This window comes from Alnus glutinosa, chromosome 10 (assembly GCF_958979055.1).
Source record: "Alnus glutinosa chromosome 10, dhAlnGlut1.1, whole genome shotgun sequence".
Taxonomy (NCBI): Eukaryota; Viridiplantae; Streptophyta; class Magnoliopsida; order Fagales; family Betulaceae; genus Alnus; species Alnus glutinosa.
In genome coordinates, this window is record NC_084895.1 from 3,392,437 (window position 1) to 3,413,193 (window position 20,757).

The 20,757-nt window shown below is 32.2% G+C and overlaps 1 protein-coding gene across 1 annotated transcript; it reads right to left on the reverse strand.

The window, feature by feature from the left end:
- Nucleotides 1–5,038: 5,038 nt before the first annotated feature.
- On the reverse strand, nt 5,039–9,212 carry LOC133880516 (uncharacterized). The gene is made up of 4 exons (XM_062319466.1): nt 8,489–9,212; nt 7,426–7,581; nt 6,606–7,298; nt 5,039–6,497 (listed from the first exon to the last, which is right to left on the reverse strand). Exons 1-4 carry the CDS (start codon nt 8,816–8,818, stop codon nt 5,388–5,390), a joined length of 2,289 nt encoding a protein of 762 aa, XP_062175450.1. The 5' UTR covers nt 8,819–9,212; the 3' UTR covers nt 5,039–5,387.
- Between the last annotated feature and the right edge of the window lie 11,545 nt (nt 9,213–20,757).

Here is a 20,757-nt window from a genome sequence, read left to right on the forward strand (position 1 = left end):
TTTGGAGCTTAGTTTTGGATGAGATCCTTGATAGTTATTTCTTTGTTATTCAATTTATATTGGAGGTTTAGTATTTTTCTTTGGATATTTGTTGTATTATTGTTTATTAGATTTGGCTATCTTGTGACTATATTAAATGTTATCTTTCACTGAGTAGTTCTCTATTTGGAGTATTAATTGATCCATTGGGATTTATTTACTTGGTAAATAGGTTCAGGGAGACGCACTGAGTTGCTTACAAGTTAATTAATTTAAGAGGTGTTATAGTTCTCATCCGCAATTTCAAGACATGCTTTCATATAATCAAAAACAGGCTTTCTATCTAAGATAGATTCTTGAAATGGGGATATACAAGGGATTCCCGGTGTGTATGCTATAGAAATTGTATTGAGAGTATAGATCATCTCTACTTTGAATATAGTTTTACTAAATGTTTGTGGAGGAAAGTAATTGAAGAGAACATACCGGAGACCGTCTCTATTGGGATCATGCATATAAAAGTATACACAGAAGAAAATAATCTCATGAATCACTTCCTGTAAGATAAACAAAGCTAGATTTAAAATAAATACACAAGTTAGTGTTAGTTACATGAATTTTTGGCCTCTCCTAGTCATGTTGGGCTATATAATTCTGCTTGAATTTCTTCTTGCATGTTTGATGATTAACACGTTGGCTTCTTGTTCTTGAGGATTTGATTTAGACTTCAAGTCTTCTATTTGATGACTGAATATGACTGTAAGTGTGGGCTCACAAACTATTCTTAGTTTCTTGAGAATAGTTAGAAGCATAAACTAAGAGAATAAATTTTCTCTCTATTGTATATTTCACAATTCTCTGAAAATTGTGTTGTTCGGTGTAAAATATTGTCTACTTATTCTTCTCTATGGTCCTCTATTTATAGACTTCAGATTACTTGGAGAAGTAGTAAGAAGCATCCTAGAATCCTTGTAGGACTAGGATTCCTAATCCTTGAAGGATTCCAAATTTTTGTAGAACTAGGATTCATGGTCACAAGGGGATTACGATTGCTAGCCATGGGAGAGACTCTCCCCATGCGCCACCTAGGGCTAAGACCTAGCCATTTTACTTGAAACCCAATGCTTCGACTTGTGTTTTCTCATTAGCCCAATATTCTTTTAGCTGCTTAAACCTTTAGAAATTAATTTCCTAAGACCAAAACTCTTTTAACTGCTTAAGTCTTTACGAATTAAATTTTTGAGCCTAAACAACTCCAAATAACAAGCCACATTGGAATTAAATTCTTTGGCCTAAGTTTTATAAAATAAAACAACTATGAATAAATAACGGAGGCCTAAAACCAATAGTCAAATTACATCAGCTTAATGAAAACCTAAAAGGAAAAAAATAATGCAATTAACTTCAATATGTTGTGACACTTGTCATCCATGACTTGTCATAGGTTACTAAGTCACAATTGATTCCACAAAAATAACGTAACTACACTTTAATTTGTATTTTTGAATTAATCAATTAATCCTCATGACATACTTATTTAATACATATTACCTTTCCATGGAATATTCCGTAGTCGAATCAAAGTCAATAAGTTGTCACTTTATTCATTACCTCTTAACATTAAGTACCCGAGTTAATTAATTACATGATTATCATTTGTATTATGCGAGACCTCATCTCACTATGTGCTTTAAAGTTTTAGTATCTCCCACTGAAATACTTAGGCCAAAGCTTTATAATAATCATTCACATTAAATCTAAACAAGAGGAATATTCCTTACTATTTTGTTATATTTAAAGGACTTTAATTCCTTCTTGAAGAGGGTGTTTCTACAATGCTACATGCGATCACCCAATGCGCCGAAGTTTTGATTGCAGTAAGATCTCACTCCTTGATATATATCAACTTCTCAAGCCACTTTTAAAAATCTTTGATAGTAACTCTTTTTTTTTCACAGTGACCACATATTCAAACAATGACATGAATTATCAAATATGACACAAAAAAAAGGGAAAAAATAAATTTTACCTCCCCGAAGTATTCACTCATTTATGTTTTTATCGTCCAATGTTCAAAAATCGATGATAGACCTCTCAATGTATCTTATTGTGGCAAAAAATACCACTCGTCTATTTTTTCTGTCACTTTGGATGAAAATCAATTCACATGCATGGCACGTGAGATTTTTTTTTTTTACCAAAACTTTTTAAAATGCCATCAAGGGTAAAGTGTAAAAACAAAAGAAGTTATTTTTTTTTTCTTTTTCAAGCTTAAATACAAAATTTAAAATTTAAAAAACTACAAAAATGAAAAATAATTAAAACTTTAAAAAAAATTAAAAACTTTATTTTTTTTTTTTAAAAAAAACTTTTTGAAATGACTCCATGACCGATTTAGGGGTGGCCAAACCATCCCTAAGGCCCTTGGGGGAGGTTCGGCCACCCCCAAGAGAAAAATTAGAGTGATTGAAACCACTTCCAAGGGCCAAGCCACCCCTGTTTGGTATGGGATGGTTTTGGCCACCATTACGAGGCCAAAGAAAAAAAAAAATTATAAAGAAAAAAAAAAATCATCTAAGGGTTTAGTCTTTGGGGGTGGCCAAACCAAACCTCATGGGTTATGAGGATGGTTCGACCACCCCCAAACCAGCCTTTGAAGCCACCCTCAGACCGGCCATGGGAGTGGCTCGAGCCACCCCTATTTTTTTTTTTTTTCAAAATGTTTTTATGATTTTTAGTTTTTAAATTTTTAATGAGGCAAATGGACACGTGTCGGTTTTTAATGTTAGTGATGTGGACTTCCATCAATTTTTGGACGGAGGTTTCATCTCTATTTTTTGCTTTTTTATTTTTAAAAAAATTAGATAATAAATTTAGGGAAAAATATACTCTACCCCAAAGTAATTTAAGGGCTTGTTTGGTAAGTGATTGTGAATTGGAATATTTATTTGAATAGTAGTAAGAAATGATTGATGTGATAGAAAATTTGAGAATGTTTTATAGAAAAGTGAAAAAGTTTTGTTTTGTAGTGGGTTTTTTTGGTTGAATAATAATAAAAAATTATTGATGTAATGTAAAAAGTGTAAAAAAGTAAGAATGTTTTTGATTTGATATTTTTGGGAGAAGTAAAATGAAAATGAAAATTTTGTGGATGATTTACCAAACAAGCTCATATTATAACTTTCACATTTTTACTTTCAAAGTTTAAAAAGTGACACTCAAATCTTATAAACTATCAAACTGTGATATTTGTGTACCATCCGTTAAGTTTTTATGTCTATTTCAAAACACTTTACACCTAATGAAAAACTAAAAAAATAGGTTAAAAAAGAAATTGAAAAAAATGAAATCCCAACTTTATCACTTGACAGATTCAAGTCTTGCTTTATCACCTGCATATTGTAGTTTAACACATGGATGTGATTATTATAGAGCAAGGTGGCTTCTACATTAATAAAAAAATAAAAAAATAAAAAAAGTAAAAGAAGAAGAAGATGGCCTCTACATTTGCAAGCTTTTGTGTTTCTTGACATAGGTTTGATACTGAGTCCATGCTCTTCTTCTTCTTGGTTTTTTTTTTTTTTTTTTTTTTTTGGGAAAATTAAAGTTTACTCACGAAGTGTCCAATCATTTGTGTTTTGGCATCAAATGTTCAAACATCAACGATAGACCCCTCAATGTATCTTAATGCGGCAAAAAAATATCATTCGTCTATTTTTTCTGTCACTTAAGACGGAAATCAAGTCACGTGCATGGAACGAGACTTTTTTTTACCAAAACTTTCAAAAATGTCCTCGGAAGGTAAAGTATAAAAACAAAAGAATATATATATATATATATATAAAGCTTAAATACAAATAAAAAATCAATAATCCAAAAAAGAAAAAAAGAAAAAAGAAAAAAGAAAAATCTTTACAACACTGATCATGCTTGGTCGCCTAGGAAGTTGTCGAAGAACATGGTTTATTGGTTTGTGTATCTTGGGAGGAAACATCAGACGAACAGAAACTGATTTTATTCCATGCATACAGCATATAAGCAATTCGAAAGTTACTATCATATTTCTTTAATCTACTCACATGGAGGGATTAATCCTGGCAAGCATATCGCGTATTCTTTATTCACAAGAAGGTTGAGAAGAATATCTTTTGTCCAATGGTAACCCGCTCATGTTCTCTTACGAAACTTTCGTTATTGGGTTAGCCATATGCTTCACATGTTTCTAGCAATTCACATGGCATTATCAAATCAAATGATAAGAATCTGCTACGCAATAAAAATGCCCTTATTGACGATTTTAAGAAGATCTTTTGTCTCATCGTAACTTGCTCGTGTTTCTTAAGAAACTTTCATTATTGGGTTAGCCATATGCTTCACATGTTTCTAGCAATTCACATGGCATCATCAAATCAAATGATAAGAATCTGCTACGCACTAGAATGCCCTTGTTGACGATTTTAAGATCTTCTATCATATGGTAACATGCTCGTGTTCCCTTATAAAACTTTCGTTATTGGGTTAGCCATATGCTTCACATGTTTCTAGCAATTCACATGGTATCATCAAATCAAATGATAAGAATCTGCTACGCACTAGAATGCTCTTATTGACAATCTTAAGAAGATCTTTTGTCCCATCGTAACCTGCTCGTATTCCCTAAGAAACTTTCATTATTGGGTTAGCTATATGCTTTGCATGTTTCTAGCAATTCACATGGCGTCATCAAATCAAATAATAACTATATGCTAGGCACTAAAATGCCCTTGTTGACGATTCTTTACTCTGACATTTATGGTTTTTCTCGAATAATGTGATGTCTTCGTTGAGCTGGCTCAAGCTTACTTCTATGGGGCCTGCCTTTCATTGAAATAAAATAATTTGTGTATTAAATTACTACGGTATCATATATTTTATTTATTTATACTTTATTTATTTTTTAATATTGTAATTAATTTAATAATAAGCTATGTAGGAAGCATACCCCAACGTAGATAGTAGAGCTATGGATATGTGATTATTGACTAAAGAAAGAAAAGCAGACCAAACTGAAACAGTATGGTTGTCGCTATATAAAAGGCTCAAACCTTTGAATAAGGATTACAAAATTTACATGGAGTCATAGTTTATAAATAAAGGAAATGTAACTAATTAAACGGAAATTAGCAGCATGAATAAACAGTCATTTACATGGAAAAAAAGAATAGAAAAAATAGCCACACAACTCCAAAACGTGTAATAGAAAAGGAGATGCTTCCATTTCCTCGCTTTACAATTAGAACTGAAAGCACCACCAGAAAAAAAGAAAAAAGGGAATCAAAAAGAGAGATGAGATTTTCTTTACTTACCCGTTAGCCTAAACACATACAGCAAAAGAAACCAGGCAATTTATAGAGATATATACGAGTCACCTATGCAACTGCCAATGCCATTGCTGGTGGATAAACCATTGCTTCGGCAACTGCCAATGCCATTGCTGGTGGATCAACCGTTGCTTCTGCAACTGGAGATTCAACCATCGGTGGCAAGAACCGGGTATAATGGAACTCAATTTGTAGCCTGTGAGGAAAAGGTGCAGAAGCCATCAACCCTTTCTTGATATCAGCCTCTAATTCCCTTATTGGAATTGCAGCCAAGAAGCTCTTAATATACTCCTTGCATGATTCCTTCCCTCTACACACAATCTTTTCTTTCTCACTGTTTTCATCAGACGACTCATTGGATTGGTCTACCGGAGTCCCCCTAGTTGAGGTTTCCTCGCAGCTTTTAGGTTGCATCTTATCACTGGCAGTGGCAGGTTTTTCATCTGATGTTTGACCCTCGCTTGATAATTTTGTAATTATTGTGTCTTTATCAAATTTCAGGACATATGCTTGGTTGCATCCTTCATAAAGCCTCTCCCCCAGTGTGTCGATGATATAGTAAGCATTCTTCTCAACCTTTAGGATGAAGAAGTGGTCATTCCAACATACAATGTATACCAAAGGCTCACCATTGCTTGGGCAGTCTGACGCAGAAAGGCTGATCTCATCCCATATGCTGTCAAAGGACATGGCACCATGAAGGAAGTCAAAACCTCCCTCTTCTAGTCCTTCTGGATGGAAGAATCCAACAAAGGATTTTTCTGCAGCAACAGAAACAGGACGAATTTTAGCTTGGAGAATAGTCTCGAGATCAAAGTGTTTGTCAGGGAACTGCTCTATGTAGACGTCGTTCTTGCAAAGATTTCTCCATTCTAATGATCCATCTCTAATGAGGCTGTCGAATTCAGATTTGATGGGCATCTCATCTTGGTTTGAATGCAACCAATCAGCGATGACTGCGACCAGAGCTGTACATGCACTCTCCCCAGCAGCACGTTCATTCCTTTGATCAATTGAAGCAAAAAATACTTGAGTTTGGAGCTTCAATTGTCCGTCACGGCTGGTTACTTCCTTACACTCCCAACTACCTACAGCAAATTTGTCATCCCCAAATTCAGTTATTGACGATTCATCAGTACTGAAACCTTCTTCACTCTTCTGCCATTGTCAGAAAAAAACAATTGTCATTAGTTGAACAACAAATACTTTTATTTAAAAGGGGAAGGGGAAGAATAGTAACAATTAAGCAAAAGATATGATACATACCCCAAGACTGGACTCATCAGAGGAGCTAAGCTGCCTACGATCATAATCAATATCATCCCCACCCTCTTCTCCGTAATGTTTCTTTAGAAGAGGCTCCCCTTTGGCTTTAGGGGACCTGAAGCTTAGTTTCCTTTTCTTCCAAGAAAGGATATTGCGCTTTAAATTTGGCTGCAGGATCAGCTGGGAGAGAGATGCATGTGAATTCTCAATATTGTAGCATTCCACCTCCAGTTTACAGTTACTGTAGTAGATCAAGCATTCATCATGACCATTGTTTATTGTATTGGAGTATAATAATCCTTTGGAACAGTTTGCAAAGGCCAATGTTTCATAACTAAACGGCTGCCTAATGCTAGAATCATCCTTACTTTCCTCTGATTGCCCCTCATTATCAACATCATCCTCAAGTGAATCTGTGTCAAAGGGATAATTGTACTCAGGATCCACGCTTCTGTCAGAGCACCTGCCATCACTGCTCTCTCCTTCACGGCTTGCCTTCTTTGCTCTTCCTGCTGAGACATAATCTGCAAAGGTTTTCACCTTTTTTAGACCAGCTTTAAGGGCAGATAATTCATTTTTCTCAGTTGAGTGAGCTTCCACATAACAGGGTGACAGTGGAAGGCACAATATTGATTTATGCACGGTCTCTGAAGGTTCTTGAGCAGTTATTAATTCCAATAAACTGAGAGATAACTGCATTATGAATAAACATGGGATAAGATAAACAAATTTCCAAAACGCGAACAGACATGAAAAGAAGAGATAAATGATAGGAGAAGTAATATAAAAATCCTACTTAAAAATTGTATAAGGCACTTACACAGAGTGAGGGACTACACTCAGTAATCCCAATAGGGACTTTGACGGAAAAATTTATTTGAGTCTCTTCTCCGTCAACAGCAGAAGCATATTCTGCTAAGTTCAATGATGTAGTTTCAGCAACAGGAACCCTATTTCTGGATCCTTCTTTCATACCCTGGATTCAAAAGAACGAATCCAAATGTTAGTATCAGCAACAACCTAACAAATCAATGACACAAAGCACAAACTTTCAGAAACAATATAAAACATTGGACATGTCCCTTAAATTGGTGGAGACAAATTACAACATTCTGATAAAAAGTGCACTGTTGTAGAATTCGTGAGAAGCTCCACTCGATTTCACAACACCGACTAGTAATATGTCTCAACGGGGGCGAAAAAAAAAGGAAAAAAGAAAAATAAAGCATGTTCAAGTTTATTAGCACCCTTTGCTCAAATACTGAAAACGTCTAAATCAACAAAATTGACCAAATTCTGTAGCAGAGAATATGCCAGCATCATTCATCCACAGATGCGTGTCAAACATCAGGATGAAAGTAGCATCTTTGAACCAAGTTGTAAAGCCGTGACGCCAAAAAAGGACATTTTATCCCAAAAAGGATCAACAGAAAGGGCAGCACCAAAATCGCACATAATCATATTCTTAGGAGGAACTAATGAATCTCAACCAATCATCCACACACACACACACACAAAAACCCAATCTCCAATATACTAACCTAGAATAGGTAATAATCGACAAACTAAAAACAAAATAAAATAAATCTATGATCACAAAAACCTATAATCCACTAAAAACAAAAGTTTTTTGTTTTGGATGAATAAGCAAGAAATAACAAGAGAAAAACCAACGTAGCCTCAAAGAATTTTAATTCCCCCAGGAACAAAAAACCCTCCAAAATTCCTGTAGCATCAAAAGTCAAATCCCTCTAAAAAAAAAAAAAAAAGAAAAGAAAAGAGAGAAACCAATATTATGAATTAATCCCAAAATCATCCAAGCCGAAGAAGACTTGATACAATAACAGAAGAATCGTAAGCAAGAAAAAAGACAACAAACTCACATAGAAGAGCACTGTAAATGAGACCTCCCATGGATTAAACACACCCTCCTTATAGCCTGAGAAACTACACACACTCCGAAACGTCTCGTTCCATTCCACCACCCCACCATCTCCAACACCCACTTCTTTGGTGTGATTTCTCTTCCCAGGGCGCCTCAGTGACCGCAAAGCTCCCTTCTGACCTTTCCACTTGATCTCACACGCCATAGCCTTCTCTCCCTCAGTTTGAGCTAAACTTAGACCTTCAAGCCGGCGAACAACAATTATTGCTTCGAATTTCTTCGACGAGAGTGGTGGCCATGACGGCCACCGTATCAGCTTCACCACCATTTGCTAAAACCCAAAATTGAGGCCAAATTTCACCAAATGGGCTTGTAGAAAAAGGAATTTGAGGAACTGGGTATCTCAAATTGGGTCAAGCGAACAAAGATTTTGAATGAAAGTTGAGATCTTTAAGGAAATGGGTATCGAAGATTCACCACAGAACAAACTAACAAAGATTTTGTCTCACAATTTGAAATTGGGAATGAACAGTGTATGAAAAAGTTGCGAGCTTTGGGGTTTGGAAGGGAAAGATTAAGCGGAGATATATAGCTGGATTTTGAAAGTTGATGGGAGATTCAAGGAGAGAATTAACGGGGAAGAAGATATACATTTATATGGAAAATCGCCAACAGAGATTGAAGCCGGCAATAAATTACCTAAGAACTAACGTCTCTATTTCCAGCTAGTGTTGGAAAGTTGTTTAGCACACGTGTTGTTGTGCTATTTTTATTTCATTGTCAAGTTGTCAACCCCATTTCCATGCCTCATCTCTCTCTGACTCACTCTTTATTTATCTATATATAAAAAAAAAAAAAAAAGACTCACTCTTTATTTGTTTTGGATTTTCTTAAATTCCCCTTAAAAAACGTAAATAAATTGATAAAACAGAAAAGAATAAGTTTTTACTAATTATCTTCAAATATAAGTGTAAATAATAGATTTACTATTTTTATTAGTTTTTAAAAATTAATGTTAATTTAACATGGTATCAAAACTGAGCTACAATTTATTTTTTACTTAAATATTAATTTAAATAATTAAATGTATTATTTTTTATTAGTTTAAATTTTTAGAATAAATAGTAATTAAAAAAATTAACAAAATAATATATTTGGAGTATTATCAATATATATTACTGCAAGAGTTTTATATGAATTTTGTAAGATTCTTGTAACAGCACTCAAAGAAAAATTTTCTTGACGAAATGAGATAAAAATAACATTTTCCTTAATAATTGGAAATAAGTTGGGCAACTTGAGAGTAAGTAAAAATAAAAAAATTGGCACAGGGTAAAGTTTTTTATTTTTAAATAAAAAAAAATAGTCTATCAATCATCTCATCGATGAACACTACATCCAACTAATACAAATATACAATATCGTAGCTGAACGCAGGGTTTAAGCTTACATATTCAATTGTTAATTTAGAAAAACGATATATAAAAAATATATAAAAGATGTGCATGTAATATGTTTCAATTTTATTGATGAAATAATTACTAGATTTTTTTTTTTTTTTTTCACTCCAGGCTTGCCCAAATTATTTCCTAATATTAAGGAAAATGTTATTTTTATCTCATTTTGCCTAGAAAATTCTTCTTTGTTTTGCTTGTTCTGCTTACATGTTTTTGCTTAGATTTCAATACATTTGTTTTATTTCTTTTGTAGTGCAAGCAAACAACTGTATTGAGATTTCGTGTAAAATGACTTATATATATATATATATAACTGTATTGAGATTCCGTGTAAAAATGACTTTTATATATATATAATTTTAATATTGTAGTCAACACATTAATAATTAATATTCGTGAGAGATAAATAGCTTCTTAATTAATATATAAATTTTCTTCATACTGTTATATATATATATATATATATATATATATACATATCAATCAAAAGACTTCCTGTGAGGAGCCGTCTATAATATTTTTTATTTTGACTTAAACTGATCAAATTTTCAATTCAAAATTTGATAAATTCAAAACTTAAATTTATGTTCATTCTAAATCCCAGACCTTCGTCAGTCTTTCCATCAAATAGGTAATAGAAATAGATACGAAAATACAATTATTTTACTCTAATAAAATAAACAAAACCACGCCTGTTGTTGGCTTTTATTTATTTAAATTTTTTATTAGAATAGTTTATTTGTACTTTCATTAGATGGAAAAATATAGCTGAGGTCCAGAATTTAGAATTGGCTTAAACTTTGGTTTCAAATGTATTAAATATTTTAAAATCAAAATAAAAAAAAAAAGGGAAGAAGAAGATTTGGTTTAAAAGTAACATAAACAAAGAGATTGAGCTTGTGACATTGCTTAGTGCTGGCATGCCATTCTCATGCCTTGGCTTCTTTAATTTGGAAGATAAGATAAGAAATGGGTTATGTTTAAGTTAAGATAACTTGATGTAATTAAGACTTATTAAAGATGCACCACTTATAACTTTATTTTAGTCTAATATTTTATCAAATCCAACTATTAGGTCACATTTTCTCTCCATACTTATCATGTTTCATCTTTGATAAGAACTCACTAGTTACAAAACATAGAAAATGATAAATCCGTTACTTCAAGAGAGTCGTGATCTTTAATGGCTACTTCAAGTCGTGATTTTCAATGACTACTTCAAGGGAGCCTTAACCTTCAAAACACAGAAAACTGTATTCTAAAATAATAATCAACTTATCTTTTCTTATTGATAGCTCTCTCTCTTAGTTATTTTTTTAGATAAATGAAAACTTTATAAAACCAACACAAGCTACCAACACTCTAGTAAAAGAGAAATGATCCCTACACTCATTTCTCACAACAGCCTCACAACAAACTGACGTGGCTGGTAATATTTTATTATTTTTTTACAAAAAGAAAACAAAACAAAACAAAAAAAAATAATAAAATATTACCAGCCACGTCAGCTTGTTGTGGGGCTGTTGTGATAAATGAGTGTAGGGATCATTTCTCCTAGTAAAAACTGGAACAATCCTCCCAAAAGGGCAAAAAAACAATCAGCTACAATCAGTAGCAAAATACAACTCTAAAACTCAACAACCCTTACAGCCAAAACAGAATACATCAAACCAAATTCTACAGATTCCATATCTGCACTAGAGTTAAATTCTTAGCATTCCTTCTGTAGTTAGCCTTTACCAACAGTCTCGATCTAACTTCCCATTTGATCTTAGCAATAAGAGACTCTATGTAATAGGAGTATTTCCATGAATCAGATCATTTCTATGCTTCCAAAGGTGATAAACAGCAGCTCCAATACTTAACTTACATAATCTAGTTTTCAAGCTATCACCTTTCAAAGCTACAACACACCATTGTGCAACTTCTTCCCAGCCCTCCACAGGGACGGAGCCAGAAGTTCTTATGGGCAGGGGCCGGTGGTAAAAAAAAAATTATTGGTAGGGGCCAATAGGCTAAATTTTTAGTTTTTTAGCTTATATTACATTATTATCTTATAATGCTGACGTAACAGTGTCAATTTAACTTTTTTTTATAAAAGTTTCATTCATTCGATGAGTGGTTTATAACTTGTTTAGGTGTGCGATTTTTTTAAAAATTGTAAATACCGAGAAAATTTGGTTTTTGAAATTATGTTTGAATGGTTTAAAAAACCTGAAACAAAATTAAAAAAAGTTGGATAAAATCTAAGTAGAATTTGATATTTCAAAAACAGTAGTTGAAATTTTTTTCTCATCCAAACATGCTATAATTTATTGGATGGGACTCTTCTGAGAAAAAGAGAACAAAAAGAAAAAAAAAAAAAAAAAAAAAAAAAAAAAAAAAGAAGAGGAAAGAAAGATGGGTTAATTGATCAATGACCAATTTGTTAATCTCAAGCCAAATAAGCTATTAGAGTTAACGGTATTCCTAGCTCAGCTGTATATTTGTAGGGAACATCAATTGTTTTTGTGAGAGTGTTAGATTCAGTAGCAATTACACATAAAAAAAAATATGATTATATAAAAGTGTGTGCAGCAATCTTTTCTTCACTTTTAATATGATTGTATGAAAGTTGTTATATAAGAAATATTTTGTGATTTTTCGCTTGAGCTAAACATCAAAAATTATTTTTGATACCATTTTCAGGATTCCAAACAAACTACAGGAAATGGTAAAATTTTCCAAGAAAAAAAAATGTCTTTCGCTAAAAATATTTTTTGATAGAAAATATCTTACGCTGAAAGAAGCTGATAAAAGATATAGAGTAATGTAAAAATTTGATATAAGTGCAAAACATCACCGAAAAAGATAGCAACCATAATGGGAATATTCTTATGTTTTTAACTCTAAAGTTGTTTGAATATTTTAAATCATCATACTCCTTCAGTCTTGGATTACATCCAATAGATTCATGATTATGTTTAATAGTCTCCTCCATTTATTTTCTTCTTTCTTCTTCAATTTATTTAACGTTAAACAATATATATATATATATATATATATATATAAACAAAAAAAGAAAAAACAAATTTAGAGGACAAACCTTGATATTGCTTCTCATTAAGCTACAAAGGTGGAAATGCCCTCTTTATTTCATGTTCAAGATAAAAAAATTAGTTTCCTCCAATATCTTACCATTTTCCTCTTTTTTCCGGTAAACATCAAAGCATCATACAATAAAACAGTATTTTAAGTCCTTTTAATATCAGTTCAGTCACACTTAGCTGGTGCAATGAAACTCCAATGTTCACTAAATTAGCATGTTAACATGGTTTTTTATAACATTTTGTATGACCGTCATATAATAATTATGACCCAAACATCATTCAAATTATGAGAGGAAGAAGTTAGAAAAGAAAATGAGTTAAATACATTTTAGCCCCCCAAACTACCATCCTTTATTCGGATGGCCCTTCAAACTACCAATGCTTAGATTCTGGCCCCCCAAACTATCACTTTCTGATTTTTTGGCTCCATTCGTCTATTTATGCCGTCAATTCTAACAGAAATTGGCCAAAAACCCGAAAATACCCATCCCTTAACCGTGGGAATTTCAAAGTGTAGGAGGGGTATTTTCGGGTTTCTATTTAGAATTGACGACATAAATGGACGGATGATGCCAAAAAATCAGAAAGTGGTAGTTTAGGGGGCCAGATTCTAAGCATTGGTAGTTTGAGGGGCTAAAATGTATTTAACCCAAAGAAAATTGCGAGAACAAAGAAATTAGGGGAAAATATATATATATATAAACCCTTCAACTACTGGCATGCATTTTCAATCAAGCCCCACAAAGTGACATGTGTGACAGTTTGATACATCAAATTACCATTTTGTGTCAAAAATACCACTTTTATGTCATTATTCATAAAATACCCATATTTTTTAAAAACTAAAATTAAAAATTAATTTAAAAAACTAAAATAAAAAGGCCACCTTTTCAATTTCGTTTATTTAGTATTTGATTTATTTTGATTTTATTTTTTAAAATTAATTTTTTATTTTAGTTTTTAAGAAAATATGGGTATTTTAGGAAGAATGATAGAAAATTTTAAACAAAATTATAGTTTGGTGTATCAAACTATCACGCCTGTCACTTTGTAGGGCTCTATTGAAAATAGCTAGTAGTTGAATGAGCTTTTTTATATTTATCCCAAGAAATTATCAATCTTTTGGAACTTGATTATGTTCGCTATGTAAAAGATCACATAATCTAGCAAAGAGATAAGAACAAAGAAATAGAGACAGAGAATTAAGGTGGTTCAGCGTATGACCTATATTCATACATCAAAGCCTTTTATTTCCTACATTTTTGCTTGATTTATTTGATTGTATACACCACTCTATTTATAGAGAAATAATCTGAACGTTATAAGTAACTTCTACTTTTACACTGACAACATTAAATCTAATTTATTATCTTGCAATTCTTGTCTCTTGAATGCTTGTAACTATGGTTTTAATATGCCCTCGCAAACCCAACGATAGATCACGGACGTTGAGGTTTGATCTTGAACATCAAGGTCTAGAAACAAAAATAGTTATTATGGTTTGAATTAGAACATCTGTTTCTATAACCTTTACTTAGACGTTGGCGACTATGGCCGGCATCGGCTACTATGGCCGGGACTTAGACATCGACGACTTTAACCAACATCGGCTACTATGGCCGGAATTTGGACATCGGCAACTTTGGCCAAAAGCGGCTACTATGGCCGGAATTGGGCCAATTATAAGCATGAAACCTCTTTGGACAATTTATTATTATTATTTTTTTCAACAAGAGATAATTGAGTGGTGTTATTTGCTAGTAGATGAAACAATGGCAGTGTGGCATGTCATCTTGACAAATAGAGAGACTCACGTGAGTGTGAAAAGAGAAATAGCTCGGGCACTGGATGAGAAAATGTGAAATGATGAGAAAACCCAAGAAAAAAAAAATAAAAATTTGGCACACGATAGATATTTGTGGACATTTTGATTTTGATTATGATTAAAGATGCAAAATGATGAGTAAACCAAAAAAAAAAATTTGGCATAAGATCAAATATTGGTATTAGACTATAGCTCTGATACCATGTGAGATCACATAATCTAACAAAGAGTTAAGAACAAAGAAATAATGACAAATAATTAAAGTGATTCAGCGTATGGCTTACATCTATACATCAAAACTTTTTCTTTGCTACATCTTTGCTTTATTTATTTGATCATATACAAGAAAGAAATAATCTGAACGTTACAAGTCTCTTCTACTTCTACATTGACAACATTAAATCTAACTTATCATCTTGTAACTCTTGTCTCTTAAACACTTATAACTCTGGTCTTAATACGTCATTCATAAGATTTTGAATCTTGCTTGCAAAGATTCCATACAACTTTTCTTAGGATGACATCCAAAAGTAATTTGGTTAGCAAATCCATAAGACATTATAATAGAGCTCATATTAATCTCGTTTGCCCAATTAAATTGCTAGAGATCCTAATCCCTTTTGTTAGTGTACTTATTAATTCTATTTTACTTTAGCACAACTGCTAGCTTCTTCTTTTTTTTTTTTTTTTGTGTGTAAAAACTTAAAAAAAAAAAAAATGTATAAAAAGTCTAAGCATTAAAAATTCAAACCCTTCAACATTGTTATTTTCAGATTTTACTTCGTTACAATTACATCAAGAACCCTCAACCTTTGAATAGACATGGATAATATATATGGCAATGCATATGCTCTTGATTGGTCTAGCTTAATTCCATCAAAGTGAAAGATTGAATCGATCTAAGACTTTATAAATATTGCCTTCAGACATAATATAAACCTTTAATAACGGTGTTAAGGAAACCACGTAGTTTAGTTTGAAAATATACTATTAACATGACATCTTCAAAGATTTCTGTCTTCTTAATTTCCTTTAAAAGAAGAAGAAAATAATGGAAGTTTAGCATATAGATTTCTGTCATATATGTATTGGACCCTTATTTCATTTAAAAGCATAAGACCTCGTTTGGTTTGCGAAATGGCTATTCCATCATAAAAAGGAATAGTTATTCTTAGGAATAGAAAGTGGCGGAATGGAATGACTATTCATAATCTTTAGTTTGGTAGGAACTCATATATTTTGATTGGATTCCAATCAAAATTACTAAAAAAAACCTCACATTTTAAAAAATAAAAATAAAAAGAAAATCAAATTATTAAAAAAAAAAAAAAAAACCCATGAGTGGCCGACTGCCCACCAAGAGCCGGGAGTGGCCGCTTCGGGGATGGCCGGCCACCCCCAAAGCCAACCTGGGGTGGGCGCGGCCACCCCCAAAAGTGCCGGGGGTGGTCGCACCACCCCCGGCTCCATATATGGCCGGCCACCCACCCCAGGGTGGCCGGCTAGCTAGTGAGGGGTTTGATTTTTATTTTTTATTTTAAAAAAAAATATATATAAAATATAAAATAAATAATTTTTTCTGAAAAATATTGCCTTTACCTCAAAGAATAGCTATTCCTCTAATTTTTTTTTAAAGGAATATGTGTTTCTCTTCGTAAATGAATAGGTATTTCAATAGGAATAACTATTCCAAGGAATAGACCTCTACCAAACAAAAGAATGATTATTCATATGGAATAGTATGGAATAATCATTCCATTCAAAGAATTAATTCCGCGAATCAAACGGGATTAATTTTTATTTATTTTTTTGTTTTAAAAAGCGTTAAAAAATAGAATCAAAAAGTCTTTCTGTTTCCTCTAACTCGGTCTATTAATAGACTTGATTTGTCCTATTGTAATTTTTTTTTCCCAGAAAAAGAAAGCACTATGTCTAAATTAGGTAATCAACTAAATTAACTAACGTAAGCACTATACCTAAATTTTTGGTAGGAGAAACGGTTAACTAATTATGCTGCTTTATTTACTTTTCTTTATGAAACCGATGGCCTCTAGAAGAAATCCAAGGAATTGGTCATTGGAAAATAAATAAAAAAAACGTGCATAATATCTTCTTGGGAAGCGTAACCATATGATACTTTAAGTGGTCTTAATTGATTGATCGCGACTGACATCTTTTTCACCATACCTATGTTCATAATGTTCAATCATATAAATCATTTGGTCTTCTGCTGTATGCGGGTCCAATATTAATACATGTCCTAGATTTTTTTGGCCTTAATAAATGTGGAAGATAGATCATTAAAGTAAAACAAATAATCTTGAGTATTCTCATTAATTTTTTTTTTTTTGAGAAATAATTGTGGTACAACTTTAACAACTCTTTTTAATAATCAACCATTAAATTTAGAAGAAATTGTTAGATCTAATGATTGATCATTAAAAAAAAATTGTTAAAGTTGTACAAAAATTATACGAAAATTATGCAAAAAAATTACTTTTTTTTTTTTACCTAAAAGAAATAGAATGTAGACAAAAGATCTACCATACATTACGACTATAGCTAACAAACTCATACATTAAGAGAGCAAAGGATTACAAAGTTCAATCGGGGTGAGTCTCTCAATAAAAAAAAAAAAGAAAAAAAAAAAAGAGAGTTGTTGGGAATAAATTCTACTCAGCCTGGCCCAAGGAGGAGACAACAAGACTCCCTGAAAGTCCAATCTTGAAAGATAGACACTTAGAAGTTATTCCTAAGAAATCAGGTATCAATTATCTCAATAGATCCATATTAGGATTCTACTGCAAGTTAAATTGAAGTAAGAGTCATAATCCGATTAGCAGTTATATCTCGATAGAATCGATATAGGACTCTTAGTCTAATTATAGTTTGATCAATAGTCATATTCCCGATAGAATTGGGATAGAACTCAGGGTCCAATAAGATCAGAGGTCAAATAAGAGATCAGATCAAAAGAATGATCAAATCAGAAGTCTAATAAATTATCAAAGTCCAATTAGAACTCTGACAACAATTCTAGATCAATAAGAAACAGGAATTCTAATTTAGGTTTGAATCCACATCTTTACATATAAATATGCACATACCCAGGTATAAACAAAGACTCAATATTTTATGCATTAAATAGATTTTTCCCTCAGAAGCTAATTTGTTTTGCAGAATTATTGAGAAGCATGAAGAACATTAGAAGAAGAACGAGGGGGGTGTAATTTCGGATTGGTTATAACCAGCTGGGAAACCGGGTAACTAGGAAACCGATTTGGTACCCGGAGCCGGAGCTGGTTATTAATTTCCTAGACACCTGGTTATAATCGGGTAACCGACTTCGGGTGTATAATATATTAAAAAAAATAAAATTACCCCTATGCCCTTTACCCCAATACTACACCCCTTTCCTATTTCCGCCTTTTCTTTCTAACTTTCTTAGTTTCTTTTCCCACTTCTCACCCTTTTGCGGCACGCTCATTCAGACTTATTCTTCTTCACAGTTTTTCACTCTTCAATTCAGGTGTCTTCTTCTTCTTTCACTTATTTAGTTCTTCTTCTTCTTCTTCGGCCTTACACGATATACACCCCTTCATCCAGAATTACTCAATCATCCTTCGGCTGAATTGACCTTCGTCTTTGATCTTTCTCACCCTTACTGACTTCGTCTTTCTCTATTTCTCTACAGATTTGGTCATTTCTGAAGCAGAATGAGCAAAAGGAGCAGACGGTTAGGTTAGCTCTATTTTTTTTTTTTTTTTTTTATTTTTTTTTTAAATTTTTGGTAGATTTGGTTCATGTTTTTGTAGATATGTTCTTTAAATTTGGTTCATTTTTAGATTCGCTCTTTAAATCTTTTGTTTTGGTGCTTGAGTGTGGTTTATTATTTCAAATATTTGTTTATGACCGAAATTCCATCTGTGTTTACTATGTAATTCTCACTGTGGCTTTCGGACCATATGGGTCTCAATTTTTTTTTTTTTCTTCTTGTTTAAACAGTTTTTGTAAGGGACATGCATCATGTTACCAAACGTTGCTTCAACTTCAAAATCAGATGTGATCTTGTCTCTGTTTCTTTTTTCTTTTTTGCGAGGTGGTCCATTAATTATAAACTTGTTCTTTTCTCTCCCGTATGAAATGGCATTTCTTCTGTAGTTGTGCTGAAACTGTGTTCAATTGAGGCATTTTGACTTTTTCTAGTGTTCTTTAAACCATTGTTGGATATTAGGTGCAGGGAAATTCTTATTGAAGTATGAATCTTTATATATATATATATATATATATATATATATATATATATATATATATATATATATATATATGAAAATTTCAATGCTTCAAAGATAAATGCAAAGTAGTTCCAAAGAAATACAAGATAAAGCTCAAAACTTTTGTACTTTGCTTTTTCATTTTTTTTTTCTTGCTTTTTTTTTTCCCCCGGATTTAACTCGTTCTTTTTTTTCTTTTTTTTTTTTCACAACTTTTGTGGGGCTTTATTGAAAATAACTGATAGTTTAAGGAGCTTTTTCATATTTATCCCAAGAAATTATCAATTTTTGGGAACTTGATTATGTCTGCCATTCATTGGATTTTGAATCTTGATTGCAAAGGTTCCATACAACTTTTCTTAGGATTGACATCCCAAAGTAACTTGGGTAGCACATTATAATAGAGCTCATATAAAACTCGCATGCCAAAATAAATTGTTGGAGATTCTAATCCACTTTGTTAACTTATGTACTAATTCTATTTTACTTTAGCACAACTACTAACTTTTTGTATAAAATACTGTCAAAATAAAAAATAAAAACTTTTTATATAAAAAGTCTAAAGGATTCAAAATTCAAACCCTTCAATATTGTTATTTTCAGATTTTACTTCATTATAATTATATCATAACCTCAACATTTGAATAGACATGAATAATATCTATGGCAATGCATATGCTCTTGATTGGTCTAGCTTAATTCCACCAAAGAGAAAGATTGAATCGATCCAAGACTGCATAAATATTGCCTTCAGACATAATATAAACTTTGTTATTAAACTTGCTAAGGACGAGAAATATTTCTTACACAACAATTGTACACGCTTTGTACAGCAAAACTGATGTGAAAATGATTTTTACTTTTTTTTTTTTTTTTTTTGTGAAAGTGTGAAAAAAAAAAAGTGTTTTGTGAAAATCATTTCCACATCAGCTTTGTTATACAAAGTGTACAATTGTTATACAAGAAACATTACGCACATAAGACTTTGTGTACAATTTGCCCTAATATAATTTTTTTTTTTAAAAAAAGAAAGCACTATGCCTAAATTAGGTAATCGACTAAATTAATTAACGTAAGAACTATACCTAAATTTTTGGTAGGAAACAGTTTACTAATTATGCTGCTTAATTTAATTTTCTTAATTTATGCATTGACAAATTTTTTTTACAAACCAGTTATCAAATACCTCGAGAAGAAATCAAAGGAATTAGTCATTAAAAAAAAAAATAATAAAAAATAAAATAAAATAGCTTGCATAATATCTTTTTGGGAAGTGTAACTATATGATACTTTAAGTGGTCTTAATTGATTGATCGAGACTGACATCTTTTTCACCATACCTATGTTCATAATGTTCAATCATATAAATCATCTGGTCTTCTGCTGTATGCGGGTCCAATATTAATTAATAATGTCCAAGATTTTTTTGGCCTTAATAAATGTTGAAGATAGATCATTAAAGTATTACAAATAATCTTGAATATCTAGACAAAAAGATCTACCATACATTTCTACTATAGTATTTAGACAAAAATACTATTCGAACGCCACACCAGGACAAGGTCCTACCCAATAGCTGAGCAACACGCGGCTTAAGCCTTGCAAGGGGAGAGGTCCTCCGT